Here is a 22415-nt window from a genome sequence, read left to right on the forward strand (position 1 = left end):
ATCAACCATTTTCTCGATACGAATTACCACTCCATATATAACATGATGAAACATTTCTTCTCAGAAAGAGCAGTCAGGCATTGGGACACATTGCCCAGGGAGGTGGTGGTATCACCGTCCCTGGGGGTGTTTAAGGAAAGGTTGGACGATGTGCTTTGGGACAGGGTTTAGGTGGTGACAATAGTGATAAGAAACGGTTTCAAGTAGGACTCTTGAAGGCATGTAACTACGCTGACCTTACGGGTGATAACGTACTTTGTGGTTATCGCGCATCCAACTCCCTCCCCCGCCCCCCTCGAAACCGGAATGGGGCGGGGCCAAGCCCCTCTCCAGCGCCCCTTCCCTCCGTGTAGGCGTGGTCACCCCTCCTCTTCCGCCGTGCGGGGAGGCGGTGTCCCGGTCACGTGAGGGGGAAGCGGCCGACTTCCCTCGTCCTGCTCACGTGGGGGGGGGGGGAAAGGTGGGGAAATTAGGTGGAAGGGTTAGCGGATGGGTGCGCGCTGCTGGTGGGTGTAGGGCTGCGGCGCGCGGGGAGGGTAGAGAAAAAGAAAGAAAAAAAAAAAAGGCGGTGGGTGGGCGTCCGCGGCGTCACGTGGCGGGGAGTGCGTGGGGGTTGGGGGTAGCGGCCTGGCGCGCGCGGAGGCGAGTAGGGGTCAGTCACGTGACGGCCGTGGATGCTGCTGCTTTGTGAGCACATTGGGCAGGTACCGGCGGAGGGCGGGGGGGAGCCCGCGCGCCAAACAACCCCCCCCCCCCCCCCCCCCCCCCCATTTTTTCCTCCACTGTAACCGTTGGGCGGTTCGGCAGCGCTCGGGCTTGGCCCGGAGGCTCTCAGCTCTTCGGGCCCGACCGGGGCAATGCGGGGGCGGCGCCGCGCCGCTGCCTGCCCCCCCTTCCTTTTGTGCCTCATGGTCCCCGTGGGCCATCCGGGCCTTCTCCGCACCCGTTCTGGCGGCCTGTGCCTGGTCTCGCCTCGGTGTCGCCTTCCTTGTTTCTCTTGCTGGGTGCCCACTTGGTGCTCAGGGGGACGGTGGTGGCACGACGAGGTGTCCCCGATCACCGGGGGGTTACCTGGGGAAGGAGTTCTGCTCGCTGGGGGTCTCCTCTGGCTTTTCACCCAGCCCCTATGTGAGGAGGGGGGGGCGGCAAGGCAGGGCTTTGCTGTCAGTCTTGCTTATGTTATATTAAAAAAAAAAAAAATTTACAGCAGGAAAGTGAGTCCTTCTAGAAGAGGCTGGGTGGAGATCAGGCCTGCTGTGTGTGATGGTGAGGAGCTCAACTCCAAAATCTGCAATAAATACTAAAAAATAAGTGCTGCTATGCCCGTGGTGCAGTTCTAATGCACATGAGGCTCGTTCAGGGGGAGCTAGGTGTGAGGTCGATCTCTTACAGGCGTGTGTGGAGGCACAGGGCTCTTGGTGGTGTTGGGAGGAGCGTGCAGAGCCGTGTGAAACGGAAACTGAGGGCTTTGTGCTGGGCTCTGCCTGAGGAAGGTCGTGAGACCAGCCTGCTTTTCCATTCTCCAGCAGCACTCAGGCCCCAGTCATCTCTCAATTCGAGTGATGTTTGATCTCTCAATTTAAGTGATGTTTGCTCAGAACAAAACAGCAGATCAAGGTGATCCCCTCTGTGGTGGCTGGCGAAATGGAGGGGCTGTCCTGGTGTGAGAGCAGTGTGTTTTTTTTTGTTTGTTTGTTTGTTTTGTCCACTCCCCCCCCCCCCCCCCCCCAAAAAAAAAAAAAAAAAAAAAAAAATTGGAGCTGAGTGTGAGAGAGGGGAGGGGGAGGATGTGCCAGGCCTGGCGGAACTGCACTTTCCAATGAAATGGAGCCCTGTACGGCAAAGGGCAGCAGCTCAATTTTATTTTTTTTCTTGTATTTACCAGGCCCTTTCAGCAATTCTCTCAGTTGTATCATGTTCTCCAGAGGAGTATGGGTTTGAATTCTTACCTGACTGATTCAGTGTTTATACCTCAGCCTGATCTCTGGTGGTTTGACCTAACTTGTTGAAAGAATTTATTTTTAATCTTATCCTAGGTAACTTTGAAGCAAGCTAAACTAAATCAGTTTGTAGCATTAATGATGTTTTGGGACTCCTGGAGGGTTACACGAAGAAACTGGATTAACTGGTGTAAACTGATTTTGATGTGTAGTCTGGAAAATGGGTGAGCATTTGGTAACTTCAAGGAGGGAGGGAGGAGTGGGAATTGGGCAATCTCTGTTCTTCTTTGTTCTAGCTGCACTTCTATCAGTGTATTGATTACAAATTTGTTTATAGTAATAAAATCAAATGCAGGGAAATTCAGACATTTAGGCAGGTTCACTTGCATTGTTTTGGCTAGGCTTCAAAAAAGCTCCTGGTGCCATGAATTACAAAAGGATTTGACCATTCCAGATAGGAGTTAAATTTGCTGCTACAGTGTAGGGGAAGCTAAGAAAAATCCTATCAACGAAGTCTTGCCAGTTACTAGAATCTACTATTTCTTGGGTTTATATTTTTTTTTTATTATTATTATTATTAGCTGTCTTTTTTGCAATTGTGGAAGCAATTTCTGATGTTCTCTATTTCTTCCATGGACTTATGGTCCTAAATGAAGTAATCATCACATTTTTGCTCTGTTCTATTTTTGTTGCTGATGTCCCTCTAGTGATAGTGATCATAGCAGAATAATAAGCTGTTTAATAGTGCTTCAGAAATGCGTGTATCATAGAATGTTAATATTCTGATAATTAGCATTACTAGTAATGTTTACTTATAGTTTTGGTACTGTTTAATACCATACTTGGAATAGGTTATTTGTCAAAGAGTAAGAAAATAAATATCTATATTTTATTAATCTTTTTATCTTTGCCTCTTGTTTGATAAAAGCACAGGAGCAGGACTCTGAAAAAGTGTGTCCTGCTTTCAGACTTGCAGCAGCCTTATATGACCTTGGTAAAAGAGAAGCCCAGTGACTTGTCCCCTTCATTAGATGATAGATTGAAAGAAACTTGGTGTTATATTTGTATGCTTCAAAACTAGTGAATAGAAGGTGCTAGAGGAAATACAAGTAATACCTACTTCAGTGTTGTCCTTCTGCTGGAGCTTTTATTTATTTTTCTGTTGCAGTCTGCTCACTGGTAGCCCATTGCGTCCTCTTTGCTTTTCAGGGACCCAGTTTGGGCTTGTATTGTTTTTCATACAGCTTCCCTAAACAACTTATGCTCTTTAAAGTGTGAGTTGGGATGAAAGGTTGTAAAGAAGCTCCTCTGCAATTACTTAAGGTTCACATATTCCAAAAAATTGTACAAAAGGTTTCTCTGCTTTGCTCTAATGTGAAAGGACACTCTTTAATTTTGGCCAACCAACTGTCAGAGCTCCCAGTCCATCTGGGGGCTCTTGCAATCTGTTTCACAAGTGTGTTACCTTCAGCCCTTTTTCCCCCCATGACTTCTCAATACTGTGAGGAGTGAACAGTGGCTGAAGACAGGCAGACTAAAGCTGATACACTCTGCCTGAGATCTCATGGCTTGCTTTTACTGCATCTTAACTCTTGCTGAGCACGTTGTTTTGTTGGTGTTCTCTCCAGGTTGTAGAGCTGGCAAGATATAGGTTATGTGACCAACTTTGCACAGCTCCTTTGGGCAGAGTTGTTTGTAACTCTTGTAACTCTCAATTCCTTTGCAATAATTCTCTTTTGTCCAGTTGTCTTTGTGGAAGCTGCTTTAGAGACCACATTGAGATTCCTTTTGAGAAAACTATTTAATGACAGGTGTTTTGAGAGTGGTGGATAAAATAATGTAGAATAGAGCATATAGTTCTTAAATCTTTTGTTTCCTCTCTGGTTTTAAATGTTAACTGAATCATGGCTGTTTTATGGTAAACATGGGACTGATATTTTGTATTATCACACAGTGCCTGTTGCCCTGTTCTTGGAGGCAACCACTGATTTATTTTTTCTTTGAAAATCTGTGTTTTCATCCTCACTTTTTAGAAGTGCTTATTGTCTTAGATGCTGTTTTAGCAATGTGGATGTGTGAGGCATCCCGGTGCTAAACCCTGCTCTGCTATTGGGCTGTATGTACGGCGCTGCATTTGAGAAATTGTGCTCCATCCTTTTGAGGGGGGGGGTACCCCAAGGGTCAGATGTCTTCTGCTGGGCTTTAATTCTAGCTTTCAGTCCCACATTCTTCAGAGCACTGACTTGTGATCCATTTTAAGATGAATATGAATGACCTGGCTTATCGTTGTTAACCTTGGGTGCCTGAATGTGATGAGGAGGAGCAGCACTGTGCTTCCCGACCTTGTGTTTTGCTTCATTTCGATAGCCACTGAATGGATTTGAGTGTTTTGAATGTGGTGAGGTGCCAAGGGGTAGCTGTCTGAAATTCAGTGTTAAAATCAAAATCCAGTGTTATGAGCTCGGTGGAGGCAAGTTAACTAACATGCAAAAGTTGTTTCAAGTGTTTGAGAAAAGTTTCTGGCTCCTGATACACATCCTCAACCTGTTGGGTTTCTTTGCTGCTTCTTGATGTTCAGATAACAGCCATATCCAGGAACTTCTCTTTGCATCTTAGGAAAAGATGTTATCTTTATTGAATAGGTCTCTGCTATGATTGCAAACACGAAATTGCTTGCAACTGTATACGTATACTCCAGTCTTCATTGACTACCGTTTCATCTCTTGATGTGTTGCTGGATTGAAGTCCTAATGACTCTCTCACTGCCTGGTTTAATTGCAGGAATGATTAAGCTTTCACTTTTCTTTATGACTGTCTGAGCAGAGTTGCTGGAGCTTAAGAGTTGTCCCAAATGAAGCTGCTTGTGGGGTGTTTCTAATACAGCTTTCTAGTTTTAAGATTTGCTTCCTTTTTTTCTTCACCCAGCCACAGACTGGCTGAGGTTGGCAGTGAGTGTCTGGAGATGACCTGGTCCAACCCCCTGCTGAAGCAGGTCACCTACAACAGGCTGGTAGGACCACGTCCAGGTGGCTTTTGAAGGTCTCCAAGCAGGGAGGCTCCACAACCTCTTGGGGTCACGTGCTCCAGCACCTGTGCAGTGAAAACCCATTTCATTTTGTGCAGACAGTCTCCTGTGTTCCAGCTTGTGCCCATTCCCTCTTGTTCTGGCACTGGGCACCGAAAAGAGCCTAGCTCTGTCTTTCCACCATCCCTTCAGGTTTGTGTACACAGTGATGAGATCCCCCTTGAGCTTTGCCTTCTCTGGGTTCAACTGCTTGACAAATCCATAGTCCTTTGGGCAAACCCAAGGCCATCTGTTCCTGCGCGCCTTTGAGAAGGCGGTGGATTAGGGATGGAGTTTAGGAGGGGCGGAGGTAACAGTCATCCGTGACTGCTTGCAGGTTGAAAGTTGAGTGGGCGCTGGAGATGTGCGTAGGGAAATGCTGTGAAAATGCAATAAGGTATTTTAAATCAGAGTGATTTCTTTGCTTGTAAATAAGGGGTAATTGGGTGTCTTGGTGCTAGCTGAACTGAGGGCTGTAATTCATCAGTTCTGTGAGGGAAATGGGTCAAACATTTGATCATCTGGGAGTGATAATATTGCCAAAGTCCCACGTATGTTCTGTCTAGGAATTGCACGGATTGTAAACGAGGGTTTAATGTGCACTTAACTCACCCTAACCTTTCACAAAAGGTCTTTTTGTACTTCTGTATACCGAGCAGTCCATTTTATGAAGCTCTGTGCGTCAATGTGGTTTTTGGAATTACTTTTTAATGAGTGTAAAGCTGAAACTTTCTGGAATTAGACAAGTCCTGGTAAAATACGAGTGAACTAGATCTACCTATTCTTCCAGTTCTTGCAAATCCAGCCGTCTTCCATCAAACCCCAAGACCCCCCCCCAGCTGTAGACAAAGGTTAAAATAAAGTTAGATGGCTAAAAGTATTTCATAGTTGGGGATCTTGAATCTGAGAGAAGCTGGGACAGCTCTTTTTGTGCAGTCTTCTGAAACGAAACCTCGGTAAAATTTATTTTTTTGCTAGGATATTTACCTCAAATAATTATGACTCATCTCCCTTGCTGATTCTGTTCATTACTGGGGAGTGCTTTGAATGCTTGAGTCATGGGAGTGAGGGAAGAGAAAATTTAACTTGTATATTTCATCTCAGTAAACAAATCCATTAAAATTGTCAATAGAAGGCATTCTAAGTTTCTGTAGTTGTGAAATGACCTGCTTATTGGAAAATATGATCAAACATAGGGCAAGGAACCCCAGAACTCTCCCTTTTCAGCTGATTTTAATATCTAAGCAAAATTTGAGCATAAAAACACACTGCGTGATGCATCTTACGTTGCAGGCCAGAACAAGCAGGTTTTGAACATTGAGTCAGGCTGTGGTAACGAAAAGCTTTTTCACCTAGCAGAGGCTAAGTGGCTGTTTGGGATGGGAACTGGCTGCAGGAGAGAACAAATGGGAGAGCGTGGCAGCTGGAGCTGTCATTGGTTCCCTCATCAGGACCTGAGGGAGAGGTGGGTGGTAGGGAACTGGTTTTATGGTCATAGGTCCCTTTATCAATAGATGCTGACATGCGGCTCTTCCGCCCCTTCCAGTTGCTGCACTGTATAAGAGAGAAGTTGGGGTCTGTCGCTGGCATGCTCTTTTGATGGTGTTTTCCTTCTGACTAAACAGGTCTTAAGGCAATGTGTTGGGGGAGAGAGGCAAAAAGTGGCCTGTGGAGTGTGGGTGAACAGGAGGAGGATGTGGCTTGGGGTGGTTACGCAACAGGTTTGGGAAGGGGGAAGAGTTTGGTTTGAGCGCTGATAGGATGGGTTTCTCCTTTGATTTGCTTTGAAAACAAAATTCCTGCTTTGAGTTGCCCTGAAAGTTAGTAATGAAATAATACAGGAATAGGGAACCCTGCTGGTACATCCAGGGAGGAGGAAGGGGAACCTCTTCTCTGTACCCCTTCTTACGTCGGCCCAGCAAAATACTTGGTCCTGCAACTGTGTCTCTGAATCAGAGACTCAGTAAGGTTGGAAAAGGCCTCCAGGATCAGAGGGATTTGGCCAACCTCTTCTCAGTGCCTCTTCTCAGTGGTTTGTGGGGAGAGGACAAGGAGTAATGGCCACAAGATAGAGCACAGGAAGTTCCGCACCAACATGCGAAAGACCTTCACAGTGAGGGTGACAGAGCACTGGAACAGGCTGCCCAGGGAGGTTGTGGAGTCTCCTTCTCTGGGGATATTTAAGGCCCGTCTGGATGCCTACCTGGGCAGCCTGCTCTAAGGAACCTGCTTTGGCAGGGGGGTTGAACTCGATGATCTTTCGAGGTCCCTTCCAACCCCTACAATTCTGTGATCATCTGCTCCAACCACCTCCCTACCCCCAATATCTCCCACTAAACCCTGTCACTAAGCACCACGTCCAACCTTTCCTTAAACGCCCCCAGGGGCAGTGATGCCACCACCTCCCTGGGCAACCTGTCCCAATGCCTGACTGCTCTTTCTGAGAAGAAATGTCTCCTCATTTCCAACCTGAACCTCCCCTGGTGCTGCTTGAGGCCATTCCCTCTAGTCCTATCCCTGGTTAGCTGTGGGAAGAGGCTGACCCCCAGCTCCCCACACCTTCCTTTCAGGTAATTGTAAGAGAGCAATGAACTGGTGTTGCTCAGTGTGTAGCAGCTGGACTGCAGTAATGCCAGCTGGAAAGTTAAGGGCTTGGTTTGCACCTTATTTCTCCTGGTACTCCTGTAAGTGCATTTTTGTTCTGCTTTTGTCTGTGTAGTGCAGCACTGAGTTGCCTTTTTCCTAGAAGTTTGTATATGAACAGACATACTGTGAAATACATTTTATATATATATATATATATATAAAAGATAATATTTGTTTTCTTTTGAGGGAGAAATGTTGAAAGGGAAAGGATAAGCTCTCTCTCCTGGCATTCTCGTAGTGGGGAAAGCCATCTCTGTTTAGAGACTGACTCACATAGTCCTTCTGTTTACTATGCTGAGACCTTAACCACCTCTTACGTTTCCTGAAGAATCTCAACTTTGTACTTTGGAACTTCTCTGCCAGGCGAAGTGACCTCACATAAGCAGAGCTCAAACTGCAAAGCTTTGCCAAAATGCATATCTAAATGCTATCTGCTTTATTTTAGTTGAGGTCTAAAAACATCCAGCTGAAGGCAATGCATGAAAGACAGAAAATAGAGCTTTACACTAAGCTGTTTTTTCCAAAGGTGCGTTGGGATATATTTATACCAGTATGGGATTTTATGACTAGAGAAGAGGGGAGCTCTACTGTCTTGAAATCTCAAAGACCAGTTGGGAAGTGGCGTGCTTAACTCTTCCAGGGCCTATTTTAAATTGAATTTCCAAGTAGTTCAGCTTCTGGGATGTATCTGTGAAAATATTGACCTGCTGTATTTAGCATCTACTCCTTTGTTTCAGATGTTGTATTATTTTTGAAATGACCAAAATTAAAAAAAAAAAAAAAAAAAAAAAAAAGTGGAAGGAAGACATTGATTTATTTTTTTTCTAAGGCTGTATAAAATGAAGACTAGTATGCTTAGTACAGGTGTAAAAAAATAAAATAAAAATTTCCATGATGCCAGGAATATTTTCTAACTGTATTTAAATCCAAAACATTTTGGCTCCAAGAATCTGAAAGCTAACTAAAACGCTATCGTACTGTGCTGTAACTGAAACCAAAGGTAATAATAATAAAAAAAAAATAGAACAAATATTAAATTGTGCCTTTAAAATGCCTGTTTTTGTGATGACAAAAGGTGGTTTCTGGTAATGAGGATTACACTTTTTTTGAACTTAGGCTTTCAAATCTTATGCAGCAATTGGATGTTTGACTGAAGATTTGGGAAGTTTGGCCAAAGAAATACTTCTTTACAGTGAAAGAACTTTAGATTGACACCAGTATACTTTAGCTTTTAAACAACAACTTGTATTTCACTATGTTGAAATCTCCACTGACAAGTGAGACCCAGATAAACATTGGATTATTTTTAGTTGCCTATAAACTAAAATTACAGACTGTTATGGATCCACAAGTGTGTAAGGTTGATTTTTGACTCCTCAGGCTTAATCCTAGTTTTTCTTCTGACCCAATTCAGTTGCATTCTTTGGGCTATGTTTTACTTTTTTAATTTGATGGGGATTGTGACAATTCAACTGGACAAAGGGTTTTGTTGTCAAAAGTTCTTGCACATTTGAATATATGTTAATGCCTAACTCATGTGGAAGGCCTTACTCTTGAAGCTTCACGTTCTGGGAATTTTCTGGCTTTTATTCATCATGTGTAGAATATTGAACAACTTAAGGGAACTTCCCTTGAATCATTTTATGTCTCTGGCTTTGGGAACAAGATAATCTATTTAAACATGCTTTTTCCTTCTCTTCTTTTTCTGAAAAAAAAAAATCTGGAAAGGGCATAATGTTTCTGTTGGATGTGTTCATAACTCTTCAAATGGCTTGCATGAATAAGTGGAAGTAAAACTTATTTCTCCTTAAAATTGCTGTTTTCAGGTGCTGTATTGAGTGACGTTTAAATGCAACGTATTGAGAGTGGCTTCATCGCATTCAACCATTCTTGTATTCGATCCTGGGGAGAAATTTCCTGTGATGTAGCTGTGATCTCACAGGAACTTCTATGACAACCAATCTGAAAAACTCAAGATTCTTTTTTGGGCACATCAGAACTCTGTGTATGCTAATACCTTCTTCCCTGTAGTTTTAGAGCACAGCAGAAGGGTTGGCAAGTATTGTTGTCCAGGTTTTAGACGAGGGAAAGCGAAGGGACCAAAATGGCAATACCTGCATGTCAGAGGCCCCCATCCTTGTGAACACCCCCAAACCCCTGCAGGTGCCCAAGTGGTGATGGTGAGCGGCTTTTTAGCGGTTCACTTGCTGCTGATAGCAACTTTGGGTGAATGCTGCCCTCTTAGATGAGTGGGCTTTTCAGGGTTCTTGCTGTTATCAGAGGAGGAATGTGAAATGGTGAGTTGCTGTGTTTTTTTGTTCTTGATTATGACTTATGTTCACCTTGTACCCGTGTGTCAGCTTCTCCTCACTAGTTTTCAAAAACCCATGTTTTGCGCAGCGTGCTCATTGAATATGAAAACGGCCCTCGTGTTAAATTGAGACCATCTTTAAAATGTTCTGCATTTTAAACTTGCCTACTGCTGCTTTCTTAATTTATTTACAGTGTCATCATGGCTTTTACAGAAAGTAACAGTCCCCTGTTGTGCTAGGATTTCTACGTAACATTCTGTAAATGGCTGAAAATTATTATTGTGATTAAACAACTGTTACTTAAGCTTGTAATGCAACTTCTAAAACTTGTAATGTTTTATCTTATCCCTTGCTCATCCCTTGCTTGCCACTCACATCCATACAGCTTTTTGTTTTGTTAGGGTGAAATTGGTGTTTACAACACATCTGCTGAAATGGTTTAAACCTTTAAGGCTGTCACTGCCAAAGCATTTGTTCAGTAGTGTTTTTATAAGTACAGTGTAATCGCTAAAGCTGATAGTTGTAATATTTTAATGCTGCTGTTAGAGTTGTATGCTGTGTGTGTATTCCAGATGCAATCTCAGGGCTCACACGTGCACTAAGGGTGAGGTGCTACAATTAATATAAATAAGCTAGCTGGTTCAGAAACTGAGATGTGAAGAGCCCACTTCTGTCAAAAGTGACTTGATCTTGCAGCGCAGTGCTTGGTCTCTTGGATGGTTGGTAAAATAGACAGGTAGCTAATGCTTTCTGAGGATATTCCAGAAAACACATTTTGGGGGTTTCTAATGTGTTGTACAGTGAGAAGTTGGCATACCTCTGCAGAACCAGGGGCTGTTTAGTACAGCACAGTGATAAATGACCCTGCGAAATACGAGAAGACACATTTGAAATAAAAAGTAAGCTTTATGAAAACAAGTGAATAAATTAATGCAAAAACAGATTTCTTAATGGTCCATTGATAGGAAGGATGTTCTGGAAGGAAGAAAAACATGTTTTTCAAAATCATAAGAGATTCTGTGCAGATTCACCTGTATTATAAACTGGTGCGGCTCTGGGAGGTTTGGTGAGGGGAGTGAGAGCCTCCTGCTGCTGGCAGAAAGTGAGTGGCAGCCAAGCCAGGTAAAATAAATAAAAATAGTGGGAGACTGGAACAGTGAGTGTGGGGCTGAAAGACAGCTAAAAGACTCCCAAAGGTGGTGTTTTTTTTTCCAGTTGGATCAAACAGCCATGAGTTTTCATCAAGTTTTTATGCACAGTAAAAACTTAAGATGGTTAAGGAAGGGAACTTTCAATGCTGTCTTAAAACTATTGTTTCTTCTTTCTAGAATTTTTTATTCCAGATGGTAAAACTTTTTACTGTTACTTTATTTTTTTATTGAGTGACGTATGGTATATGTCAGTCAAAAGTTTTTATTTTGGTGGATTCTTATCTTGCTTAAGATGAACCCTGTGAAATATGATCTTGGGGAAGTTACAGGAAGATATTCAGGAATATCCTGCTATATTTAAAGGATTTTTATGTCAGTGAGACTTCTGGTTTACATTGTTTTTGTCAATGCGAGTGTCCACAAGTTATCAGTCTTGCAGTTTTTTCCCTGAGGATCTAGTTCAAGAAGCAGGGCTTGGTAGAAGCATAGGAATGGTATCTGAGCTCTTCAGTGTTGCCAACAAAACTCTGAAAGTAGGCTCCAAAATCTGATATTAGGAGGTTTTAATGCCTTTTCAGAGGAGCAGCCTTACGGGTTACTTCATGCATTTGCTTTTATTTCATTTGTGGCTTGTAATCTAACCATTGCTTTTTGTAGTGCTGTAATGTGATCTGATGATGGTGTTGCAAGTCAGAATTGCCCCCTCCCCTTCCAGTTTGCTTCGTGGTGGCACTCCCTACTTTGTTCCTCAGTGTCTGCCATAGTGTGAAACAACTTGGTGCCATTCTTTGAGGCAGTTGAGTGCATTTCCACCAGTTTGAGGATGTCATAAATGTCTCAGCTCCTACTTGGCTATTTTTAGCCCTGCTGCTTGTATCTGTTTCTATTCAGAGAATTCCTTTGGAAGCTGTTCCAGGAGAAGTGCAGTGATGTGGGAGGGAGCTGGGGGAGAAGGGAGTGAGGTTGTGATTTTACCATGCCCTGCACCCAGTGCCGCTTTCTGTGTGCCACCGTGGTGATGGGACCCTGTTCAGAGCAAATGCTGGGGTCTGCATGGTGGCCTGTCTCCCAGCTTGTGTTAGCTGTTGATTTCTGCTGCTTGGAGCACCTGGCTTTCAGCCTGAATCTTACGGGGCTGTTTGAATGTGTAAAATGGGGTTAATCTGGGGGGGCTGTGTAGATATGGGTGGTTATACCAGAGCAAATCGCTGCAATACACCTTTTTTAGTTCAGTAGCCAAAGCTGCACCCCGGCAGTTCAGCATCTTTAGTTCTGGTACCAGTTTAAACTATGATTAACTTTCCTAGTAAGTTGTTTTTTTGTTGTGTGATTTAATAGCTGACGTTTTGTTTTTGCTGTTGCATGGATGACTCATCTTGTGGGTATAGCTAACCTGGTGGTAATGGTAGTGATTGATAGGTAGGAGATACACTGAAAGCTTGGTTTTAACTCCTGTGCCTTCCAGTTGGTGGGACTGACAGATGCAAGCCTGACATGTCCTTGATGCGTGCACATGTCTAGTGTTGTACATACTTTCAGAACAGTTTAACTGTGGTTTACGTATCTTCCTGACACTGTTACTAGAGGTGTGGGGAACAGGGGTTTTGAGACAAGTCAATTGCGGTTAATAGAAGAATACACACCACGGTGCAGCTTTAGTGGTCGACACCAGTCTTATTTGAAGTACTTTGGCTGCTTAGATATTTTTTTCCTTGTGGTATTGATAGCTTAACCAGAGCGTGACCTGAGATCATATGTCCTTTCCATGTAGTCTTTGAAGAGAACCTCCATAACTTGTTTGATTCATACTCTACAGCTATCTCCTCACCTCTGTGCGTGTGTCCTGAGTTCACCCAGGCTTTTAGCTGACCCCTGAGCTCATTTCAGAGAAAGCTGTACAAATTATTAGTCTGCAGTAAGCTGCCTTTGGTGGAAGGAGCCATGTGAAGATCTTCCAAGGCAGCCGGCCCTGTCTTGCAAGACAAATGTCTGGCTTGCTGCTTCTTCCCCATGCAGGACCTGCATTGAGTTAATGAGCTGGTGGAGGAAGCGAGCCTTTCCAAGGTAGGGCTGTTGGTAGAGGAGGGGTGGATATTACATGTTTGGCCTGTGAAAGGGAAATATTAAGATGACCAGATGACTTCTAGATAGATGTATGCTGCGGTAGGCAAACTGTCCTGATGTTGGTTGATAATACCTTCCTTTCCTGTTTGATAAAAGCACCTCCAAAGATTTATAAGGTCCTTCTTCATAACAAGTGAATGATAACAAGCATCCAGGAGGCTGGGCATCAAGGACTGCTCCTCAGGAAAGGTGATACATATCTGTTTTCCCACTGATGATCCAAAGACTGTATACAGTATAAGATTGTGATATATAAGGCTTTAAACTAGGTAAGAAGGGGGATGGGGATGAAATAAGGATCAAAGACAAACAAGTGTGGAAGAAGACCGGCCTGGCTGAACAGAGTTGTGGCTTGAGCTTAGAAAGAAAAAAGAGGGTTTATGACAGAGGGCAGGCCACTCAGGAGGACTATAAGGATGTTGCGAGGCTGTGCAGGGACAAAATTAGAAAGGCCAAAGCTCATCTGGAGCTCAATCTGGCTACTGCCGTTAAAGATAACAAAAAATGTTTTTATAAATACATCAACACAAAAAGGAGGACTAAGGAGAATCTCCATCCTTTACTGGATGCAGGGGGAAACCTAGTTACAAAAGATGAGGAAAAGGCTGAGGTGCTTAATGCCTTCTTCGCTTCAGTCTTTAGCGGCAAGACTAGTTGTTCTCTAGATGCCCAGTACCCTGAGCCGATGGAAGGGGATGGGGAGCAGAATGTGGCCCTCGCTATCCATGAGGAAATGGTTGGTGACCTGCTACAGCACTCAGATGTACGCAAGTTGATGGGGCTGGATGGGATCCACCCAAGGGTACTGAGAGAACTGGCAGAGGAGCTGACCAAGCCGCTTACCATCAGTTACCAGCAGTCCTGGCTATCGGGGGAGGTCCCAGTTGACTGGCGGCTAGCAAATGTGACGCCCATCTACAAGAAGGACCAGAGCGTGGACCTGGGGAACTATAGGCCTGTCAGTTTGACCTCAGTGCCAGGGAAGCTCATGGAGCAGATCCTCCTGAGAGTCATCATGCAGCACTTGCAGGGCAAGCAGGCGATCAGGCCCAGTCAGCATGGGTTTATGAAAGGCAGGTCCTGCTTGACGAACCTGATCTCCTTCTATGACAAAGTGACGCACTGGGTGGATGAGGGAAAGGCTGTGGATGTGGTCTACCTTGACTTCAGCAAGGCTTTTGACACCGTCTCCCACAGCATTCTCCTCAAGAAACTGGCTGCTCTTGGCTTGGACTGGCATATGCTTTGTTGGGTTAAAAACTAGCTGGATAGCTGGGCCCAAAGAGTTGTGGTGAATGGAGTCAAATCCAGATGGAGGCCAGTCAGTAGTGGCGTTCCCCAGGGCTCAGTATTAGGGCCGGTCCTCTTTAATATCTTCATCGATGATCTGGACGAGGGGATCGAGTGCACCCTCAGTAAGTTTGCAGATGACACCAAGTTAGGTGCGTGTGTCGATCTGCTTGAGGGTAGGAAGGCTCTGCAGGAGGATCTGGATAGGCTGCACTGATGGGCTGAGGTCAACTGCATGAAGTTCAACAAGGCCAAGTGCCGGGTCCTGCACCTGGGGCACAATAAGCCCAAGCAGAACTACAGGCTGGGAGAGGAATGGTTGGAAAGCTGCCAGGCAGAGAAGGACCTGGGAGTATTGGTGGATAGTCGGCTGAATGAGCCAGCAGTGTGCTCAGGTGGCCAAGAAGGCCAACAGCATCCTGGCTTGCATAAGAAGCAGTGTGGCCAGCAGGGCTAGGGAAGTGATTGGCCCCCTGTACTCGGCTCTGGTGAGGCCGCACCTCGAGTACTGTGTTCAGTTTTGGGCCCCTCGCTACAAGAAGGACATCGAGGTGCTCGAGTGAATCCAGAGAAGGGCAACAAAGCTGGTGAGGGGTCTGGAGAACAAGTCTTATGAGGAGTGGCTGAGGGAGCTGGGGTTGTTTAGTCTGGAGAAGAGGAGGCTCAGGGGCAACCTTATCGCTCTCTATAAGTACATTAAAGGAGGCTGTAGTGAGGTGGGGGTTGGTCTACTCTCCCACGTGCCTGGTGACAGGACGAGGGGGAATGGGCTAAAGTTGCACCAGGGGAGTTTTAGGTTAGATATTAGGAAGAACTTCTTTACTGATAGGGTTGTGAGGCATTGGAATGGGCTGCCCAGGGAAGTGGTGGAGTCACCATCCCTGGAGGTCTTTAAAAGACGTTTAGATGTAGAGCTTAGTGATATGGTTTAGTGGAGGACTTGTTGGTGTTAGGTCAGAGGTTGGACTAGGTGATCTTGGAGGTTTCTTCTAACCTAGACAATTCTGTGAACATGTTTAAAGTATCAGTGGACAGCCATGAGCAGAGAGCCTGAGATAAGTGTTGAACTTGTTCAGAGTGTGTCCACAGCTACTTAATATTTTGCTTTCTGTCAAACACTTTGTCAGGAGTTTGAGTTACCTCAAAGATCGAAGCTGAAATCTCCTTAAGTGGTATATTCTTTATTGCAGCGCTGGATGTACGGGGGGGATCTCTCCACCTATCGTGCATACCCAAAGCGGAAAGCAGTCTTGAACTTATACAATCAATCTATCAATATTCTATAAGTGCCCATACATGTTCATCACCTATCCCCGCCTTCCCTCGCTTCTCATGCTAATTAGCCTTTTGGCACCTTGCGCCTGCGTAGAGCCTCCCAAGAATTGTGGGCAGGGGTCTTCAGGACATGGGCAGTGGCCTTTGGAAGGAAGACCCCGAGTCTTTCTCACAGTGTACTTTTCACCTTTGGTCAGGAATCTGCTGAGTCGGCATGTTTCCTAACTGCAAGAGCTGGTTGTTTCTAATTCTTCTGTTTGTTGTATCTTTATCATGAATTCCAATGTCCAGTTTCGAGATTTATAGTCCTTACATTTGTTTCTCTGTCCATCTGCTGCTTCCTTATCATGAGTTCCAGTGTCTTGTTTCAATATATACAGCCCTTGTCTGGGGGATTGTCCTTGCCTCCCCAATGCCTCCTTAATCACCTCTTTGACTGTGTCTGGCTGTCAAAATGTGGTGATCCCAAGGCCTGTTTGTTCAGGCCTTTTGCAGACACCCAAGTTAGACCACCCAAAGGGACTGTGAAACAGCTTGGCTTTGGTGAAGGTATTCATGAAACTGGAGAAACACTGTGTTCCTGTTCAGATCATACTACGGTTGGTTCCTGGTAAAGGCAAGCCTTTTCTTCTTAAATATGGAAAAGTTCATGGAAATACATTTTTCCTCAGGTTCTGTCGAACAGTTTAACTATCACATTGAACAAGATGCTTTTTTTTTTTTTTTTTAATTTTGGCCAACAAAAATATATTTCTAAACTGAAGATCATAACAGGGTTAATTGTCTTTTTGATATCTAGGTAAGGTTCCTAAGCACTGGGGATCAGTGTTTGAACAGTGGCAGCTTGTTGCAACTTAGGTTTCGGATACACACCGCTTTTGAAGGCTAGTGACTGGTTTGGTACTGAACACATCCTTGTCTGTAATCACAGTGGTTTGCTCAGTTTTCATTTGAGCATTATCGTGCCCTGAGCTCAGCAATACCAAACTTGTGCCAGAGCAATTTGCTATGCTAGGTTGTGCGCTGGGGTTGCAGTAAAAAAGACTTTGCAGCTTTGTGTGTCTTTGTCTTTGGTTCCATAAATTTGCAGTTTTACTTCCCAGTGTCATGGGGACAGAAACTTGGCAGTTGACTGTGACTGTTCTGAGATCTGTTTTCAGTTATCAGAGCTGCTAAAAGCTATATATTCATCAGGTAGTTTTGTGTTAGGTGCCACAGAAACATGGGGGAATAAGAAATTGCTTTTTCTCCAAGTGTTTTTAGTGATGGAGGATAAATTGAAATGAAAACTGACTGTCACAGACAAGATAGCAGTGGTGTGTGTGTAGGGAGGTTGGGTTTTTCTTTTATGAACGCCTACAACAAAAGTATGTTTAAAGCAGAGTAATAGGTAGTTTGGTAAATGGCTTCTGTTAGTATGAGGGAGAACAGAAAACACAAACCCTGTCTACAGAGCCTGGATTTAAAGGCAAGGATCAGCATTTCTCTTGCAAATGAGGGATGAGGAGTTGAGTGGGTGTTGGCAATGACCTCCTTAAATCTCTCCTACACATATAATGATAGGGAAGAGACAAACAGTCTGGTTTGTGAATATGATGTTTACATTAGTGTTCTGAGTGGGTACCAGTGTGGTGAAATTCTAGTCATCAAAACAGGACAGGAGAGAGCATAGAAATTAAAGGAGTCCTATAGCTGGAGCTGGAATCCCAGCAGAGTAGCAGATAAAGTCTACGTTAAAGACCTGGAAAAATCTGGGAGATGTAGTCTGCAAGTACAAATCTAGACAGACCATTGTCAACTCGTAAGAATGTTTATCTACTCTATTCCCTCTTCTTACTGTAAAGACTGTGATAAATCTAATAATAGGATTTTTAAGCTGCTTCCTCAGGAATCTTGCCTTTACAAGAGTTTCTGGTAAAGGCAAGTAAGCTGAAGCTACTGCATTTATGTTATCTGGGTATTCAATCAGAGCCATATCTTAACTCATGCTTTTTTTCTTTCAGATTTTCTATTTTGTACATACATTGTTTTGTATATACTGTATATGATGACTTCGGTGGGCAGTGAACGTCCCCGGGGCACTCGGGACAAAACGCAAATTTCAACCACACAGCCAATACAACAACAGAAACAAGTAGTACAGGTACGTGCCACTGTATAATGATCTTTGAATTCAAAGCAAGCATGTGGAAGAAGTGCATATCATTACAAGTCAGTAAAAACTAAGAAAAGATGGAAAAATTAAAGACTTATTTGGAAGAGTATATTTGAAATTTCACTTCAATTGCTTAGTAATCTACCGCAGCCTTAATTTGTTCCTGTATTTGTCTCTACATGAGCATTGTTTTTCAGCAATATTTCCCATCAGTGAGGAATTCTGTGCCTATGCTTGTGTCAGGATTTTTGTTCTGTGACCTTGGTGTCCTCAGATTTTTCTCCTCTGTATGCTAGTCTCATGACGCTAGAAGATATCTGGTTGATACAGGTGTTTGGGTGCGTGGGAGAAACTTTATTAGATACATTCTGTGTTCTACAGCATGATTCAATCTATCTGCAAGTCACAGAATTGCTTGCAATGTCTTCACAGAAAGCGAAGTGAAAATCATCAGTGGATTAAAAAGTATTTTTGAGTATCTGAGACTAGCTCATTGTCTTGATTTTTTTCAGCAGCAGAGTAGTTAAGTTGTGTACTTATCTGGGTTGGCGAGTTCTTCCGCCAGTTCTCTCAGTTCCCTTCAGTAAGAAATTACACTGCAGATATTTTCCATTGTGTATGGATAATAAGTACACCATTTTATTATCAGATCTGGGCCTATTACTTTCACTTAGCTTTGTGTTTTGCACATTTCTCTTTTTTTTGGGAGTTCAAAGTTAATTGAGAATAACCTTCCCTAACACTGCAAAGATCATGTGTCTTGTAAGGTTGAGTAATGTTTTATACTATTTTATAGGTTAATAAAGTATTATGAAGATAGTGTCTTAAACAAAGAACAACCAGTTGCTGGGGTGGGACAACTTCTTGTGACAATGATTTGGTGTTTGTGTAATAAAAACATCTTTGTTTTTCTTTTGGGTCTTTAGTTTTGTATGAGTGTAGTCCACTGGCATAAACATTAGTGAATTTCCAAGCTCTCTGCTTACACAGGAAAATTGAAGGTACTGTCAGACACTTCATATTATAAAATTGGTGCATTTCTGTCTAATGTGGACTTCAAAAAAAAAAAGTCATTAACAAATGAATCTTAATGACTTCCTGTTTCTGGTCAAATATGTGGTCATGTCTGTACGGAAATTGCATTGTCTAAATTTTTCTTCTCTGGATATCTGTAAAGGAAATGTCTTGAGTTTAAAAATTACAGTGGGCCTGAGGAGACTGAGCAAAAGGATGCAGTAAGGCATGAGTTCTGAATGTGGTGGACATTTTCCTCTGTTCTCTGAGCTCGTAGTGGACACCAAGCAAGGGATTCTTTGTGCAGGGCTGGGAGGCTGCTGTGGTGGTATAGTGCTCTGGGTAGCATAGGGCTTGGGGCTGGGAACTCCAGGGTAGTCTCTCTGTGTTACCAGCTGATGTAGGAAGCTGTCAGTATGGTACTTGGGAAATGTAAAATAGCAAGGTGTGCTTAACTCTGTTACGAACACTAATTGTCTTCGAACATTGCCTCTCAGCGTGGCAAATGTCACTTCCCTCAAGGATCTGGGACAGCTGCAGTAACTCCACCATACACCATCAGCTGCTTATTTGCTGAGGAGTAACTTTTAGATTCTTCTCAGCATTTGCACTTAGCGATCTTCTCCAGAGCTTGTATTTGTGGTAAACTCCAACAGCAAAGCAGGGTGGGGCTGAATCAAACTCCTGAGGCTCAGAACGCGTTGGTATTCTCTGAAGTGATACTCTGGAAGGTGAGGTTCAGTCAGCTGCCCGGGATGAATCCTTTTACTTAAGAATTTCAGTGGATGAAGCGGTCTCTTTCTTAATGAAATATTTTGCAGCACATGAACACTCATTTTGGGTCTTAGCTCTTCAATATCAGCCTTCTCCAGCAAGAGACAGACATCTTTACTATTTGAGCAGAAATCAAATTAGGTTCAGGATCATGTAACATACAGTTATCTTCGGCATTTTCATGGGAATCCAGTTCAAGTAGACTAAAAATGCCATGTTTTGAAGAGTAGCTGTATCTGCTGAGACGTTAGTGGGTGTTGAGTTGCTTTCTGTGTGGGGCAACCATAACATATTAGGATTTGTTTTACTGCATCCATCCTTTTTAGTCTGACAACTAGAGAAGCTGCAAGTGTGGCTTTGTGGTCCAGAAATGTTACATAGACATTGAATTGTGGTGGTTTTACTTGGGTGGGCATCTGTGTTCCTCCATGGCTGCACTCTTGCCTCCCTCTCTTCAAAGGGGAAGGGGGAGAAAATACGATGAAAAGGGCTCAAGGGTTGAGATAAGGATGGGGAGATCGCTCAACAACTATCATGATAGGCAAAAAAGACTCAGAGTAGGGAGATAATAAGATTAATTGCCTATTACTAACAAGCTAGAGAAGTGAGAATCAGAGGAAAGAAACCAAAAATGCCTTCCCCCCATCTGACCTCTTTCACCTCCTTCCCCTGGGCATGGGGGAATGGGGGTTGTGGTCAGTCTATAGCACTTCTTCTCTGCCACTCCTTCTCGGTCACTCTCGTCCCCTGTGCTGTGGGATCCCACCCACGGGATGCAGTCCTTGATGAACTGATCCGGCATGGGGTTCCCACAGGCAGCAGCTCTTCCAGAACTGCTCCAGATATGGGTCCGTACCACAGGGTCCATCCCTCACTGCTCCAACCTGGCTCCCCCACGGGCAGCAGCTCCTGCCAGGTTACCTGCTCCTGTGTGGGCTTCTCTCCACGGGCTGCAGCGTGGAACCCTGCTCTCCACCGTGGTACTCCATGGGCTGCAGGGGGGCATCCTGCTTCACTATGGTCCTCACCACAGGCTACAGGGGACTTCTGCTCTGGTACCTGGAGTACCTCCTCCCCCTACTTCTTCACTGACCTTAGTGCTTGCAAGGCTGTTTCTCACTCCTCTCTCACTCTCCCAGTTGCTGTGTAGCAGAGTTTTTTTTTTTTTTTTTTTTCTTTTTTTTTTTCCCTCTTTCCTAAATCTGCTCTCAGAGGCTCAAAAACATCACTTACTGGCTCGGCTTTGGTCAGCAGTGGGGCCCTTACCTGACATGGGGCAGCTTCTTCTCACAGAAGCCACCCCTATGGACTCCTGCTACCAAAACCTTGTCATGTAAACCCACTATGCAAATATAAATAGCAAGATCCTTTACTAATTTTCAGAGATGAGTGTTAGTGCAGCTATTCATAGGCAGAGTCTTGAGGTGCAACCCTGTCTTCTTTGAATGCTTATAAATCTATGGTCACATTCTTGGGGGAGTCATGGAAAGTGATGTGAGTGGGCATCATCGCAGATGGGGTTAATTTAGGAAAATGTGCTTTTTATGATAAAACTAACTTTGGAGTGATAGTTGCTAAATAAAAGTAGGAGTAAAATATCAAAATATAGGCTTCCATAGTAAATTTAATTTTATTACGTAGTTATCTATGTAATGGTCCATAACTGTGGTTTAAGCATCAAAACCAAGTGTTGAAATTGCTTCTGTTCTAGTAAACTTCTTTTTAATGTAAAATGAATGTAGAAGAGCAAATGTTAATCCCTTCCTTGTAGCACCTCAGTGTTTGTTGCGTTCTCTTTGAGAAAAGGTGGAGAAGATAGTGATACTAGGCGATACTTTTTAAAAGGATATTGTTACTTTCAGTGAACTTCATTGGATTTTTGCCTTTTTTTCAGGCAACAGCAGAACAGATTCGCCTTGCTCAGATGATCTATGATAAGAACGACGCAGACTTTGAAGATAAAGTGAAACAAGTATGTTCCTTACAGCACAGACTTCTTACACCCTGCACTAAGGTGTCTCTAGGCTGGCTTACATTTTGGAGTTAGAGTAGCTGTTTATAATTTAGATGAAATGTTTTTTGGAATTACATAAGTTTAACTAGGAAAAGGTGCTCTTATTGCACTACTAAAATTCTGTTTATAAGACGTTGTATGGTAATGTAGCTCTGGCTGTGTAGTCATACTGGTGTATTATCCTTTGTAGATGAGCCGTTCATCCAAAATTCATCTGTGCTGATGTCTCTTGCAGACTCCGTATTTCTAGTATGGTCCTAATGATCTTTATTCTAAAGAGTGCATTCAGCTTGCCTGCATGTACATGCACAGGGGAAAAATTTGTCACCTGTGTAAACTGAGTTTGCTAAAACAGCTGTTTTTCAGGAAAAGTAAAAATCTAATCAAAGCTTAAAGGTGAATTGAAGTGGTGTGTTATGTAGTTTTTTTTTAATCTGACCTCCCAAATCTGTATGTGAAAATGGTGGAATTACACTGCAAACAAAACCTAACACCATTTCTTCTACCATGCTGAGCTTTGGATATATATATATTTAGGCTTCTGTTATGCTGTTAGAGCTGAGATTGTTAATTCAAGCAGTACTGAGGATTCAGCTACCTGTTCTGCTCAGAGTATTGGTGTTTTTATCTTAATGAACATGTCACAACTCATGTAG

At 43.6% G+C, this 22415-nt stretch overlaps 1 protein-coding gene across 5 annotated transcripts in view; it reads left to right on the forward strand.

Moving 5' to 3' along the window:
* The first annotated feature begins 480 nt into the window (after positions 1-480).
* The window catches only part of LOC311220826 (ubiquitin-associated protein 2-like), a 114500-nt gene continuing 92565 nt past the window's right edge, over positions 481-22415 (forward strand). For 3 of the 5 annotated variants that reach the window (XM_084304452.1, XM_084304453.1, XM_084304454.1), the window contains exons 1-3: positions 642-704; positions 17806-17945; positions 21640-21717. In XM_084304452.1, coding sequence (XP_084160578.1) covers positions 17847-17945; positions 21640-21717 — 177 coding nt within the window. In that variant the 5' untranslated portion in view covers positions 642-704; positions 17806-17846. Of the gene's footprint in view, positions 507-641; positions 705-17805; positions 17946-21639; positions 21718-22415 lie in introns of those variants that run through there. The other 2 variants (XM_084304455.1, XM_084304456.1) reach the window with 1 other exon arrangement.

This window comes from Netta rufina (assembly GCF_964035555.1).
Source record: "Netta rufina genome assembly, chromosome: W".
NCBI classification, from domain to species: Eukaryota; Metazoa; Chordata; class Aves; order Anseriformes; family Anatidae; genus Netta; species Netta rufina.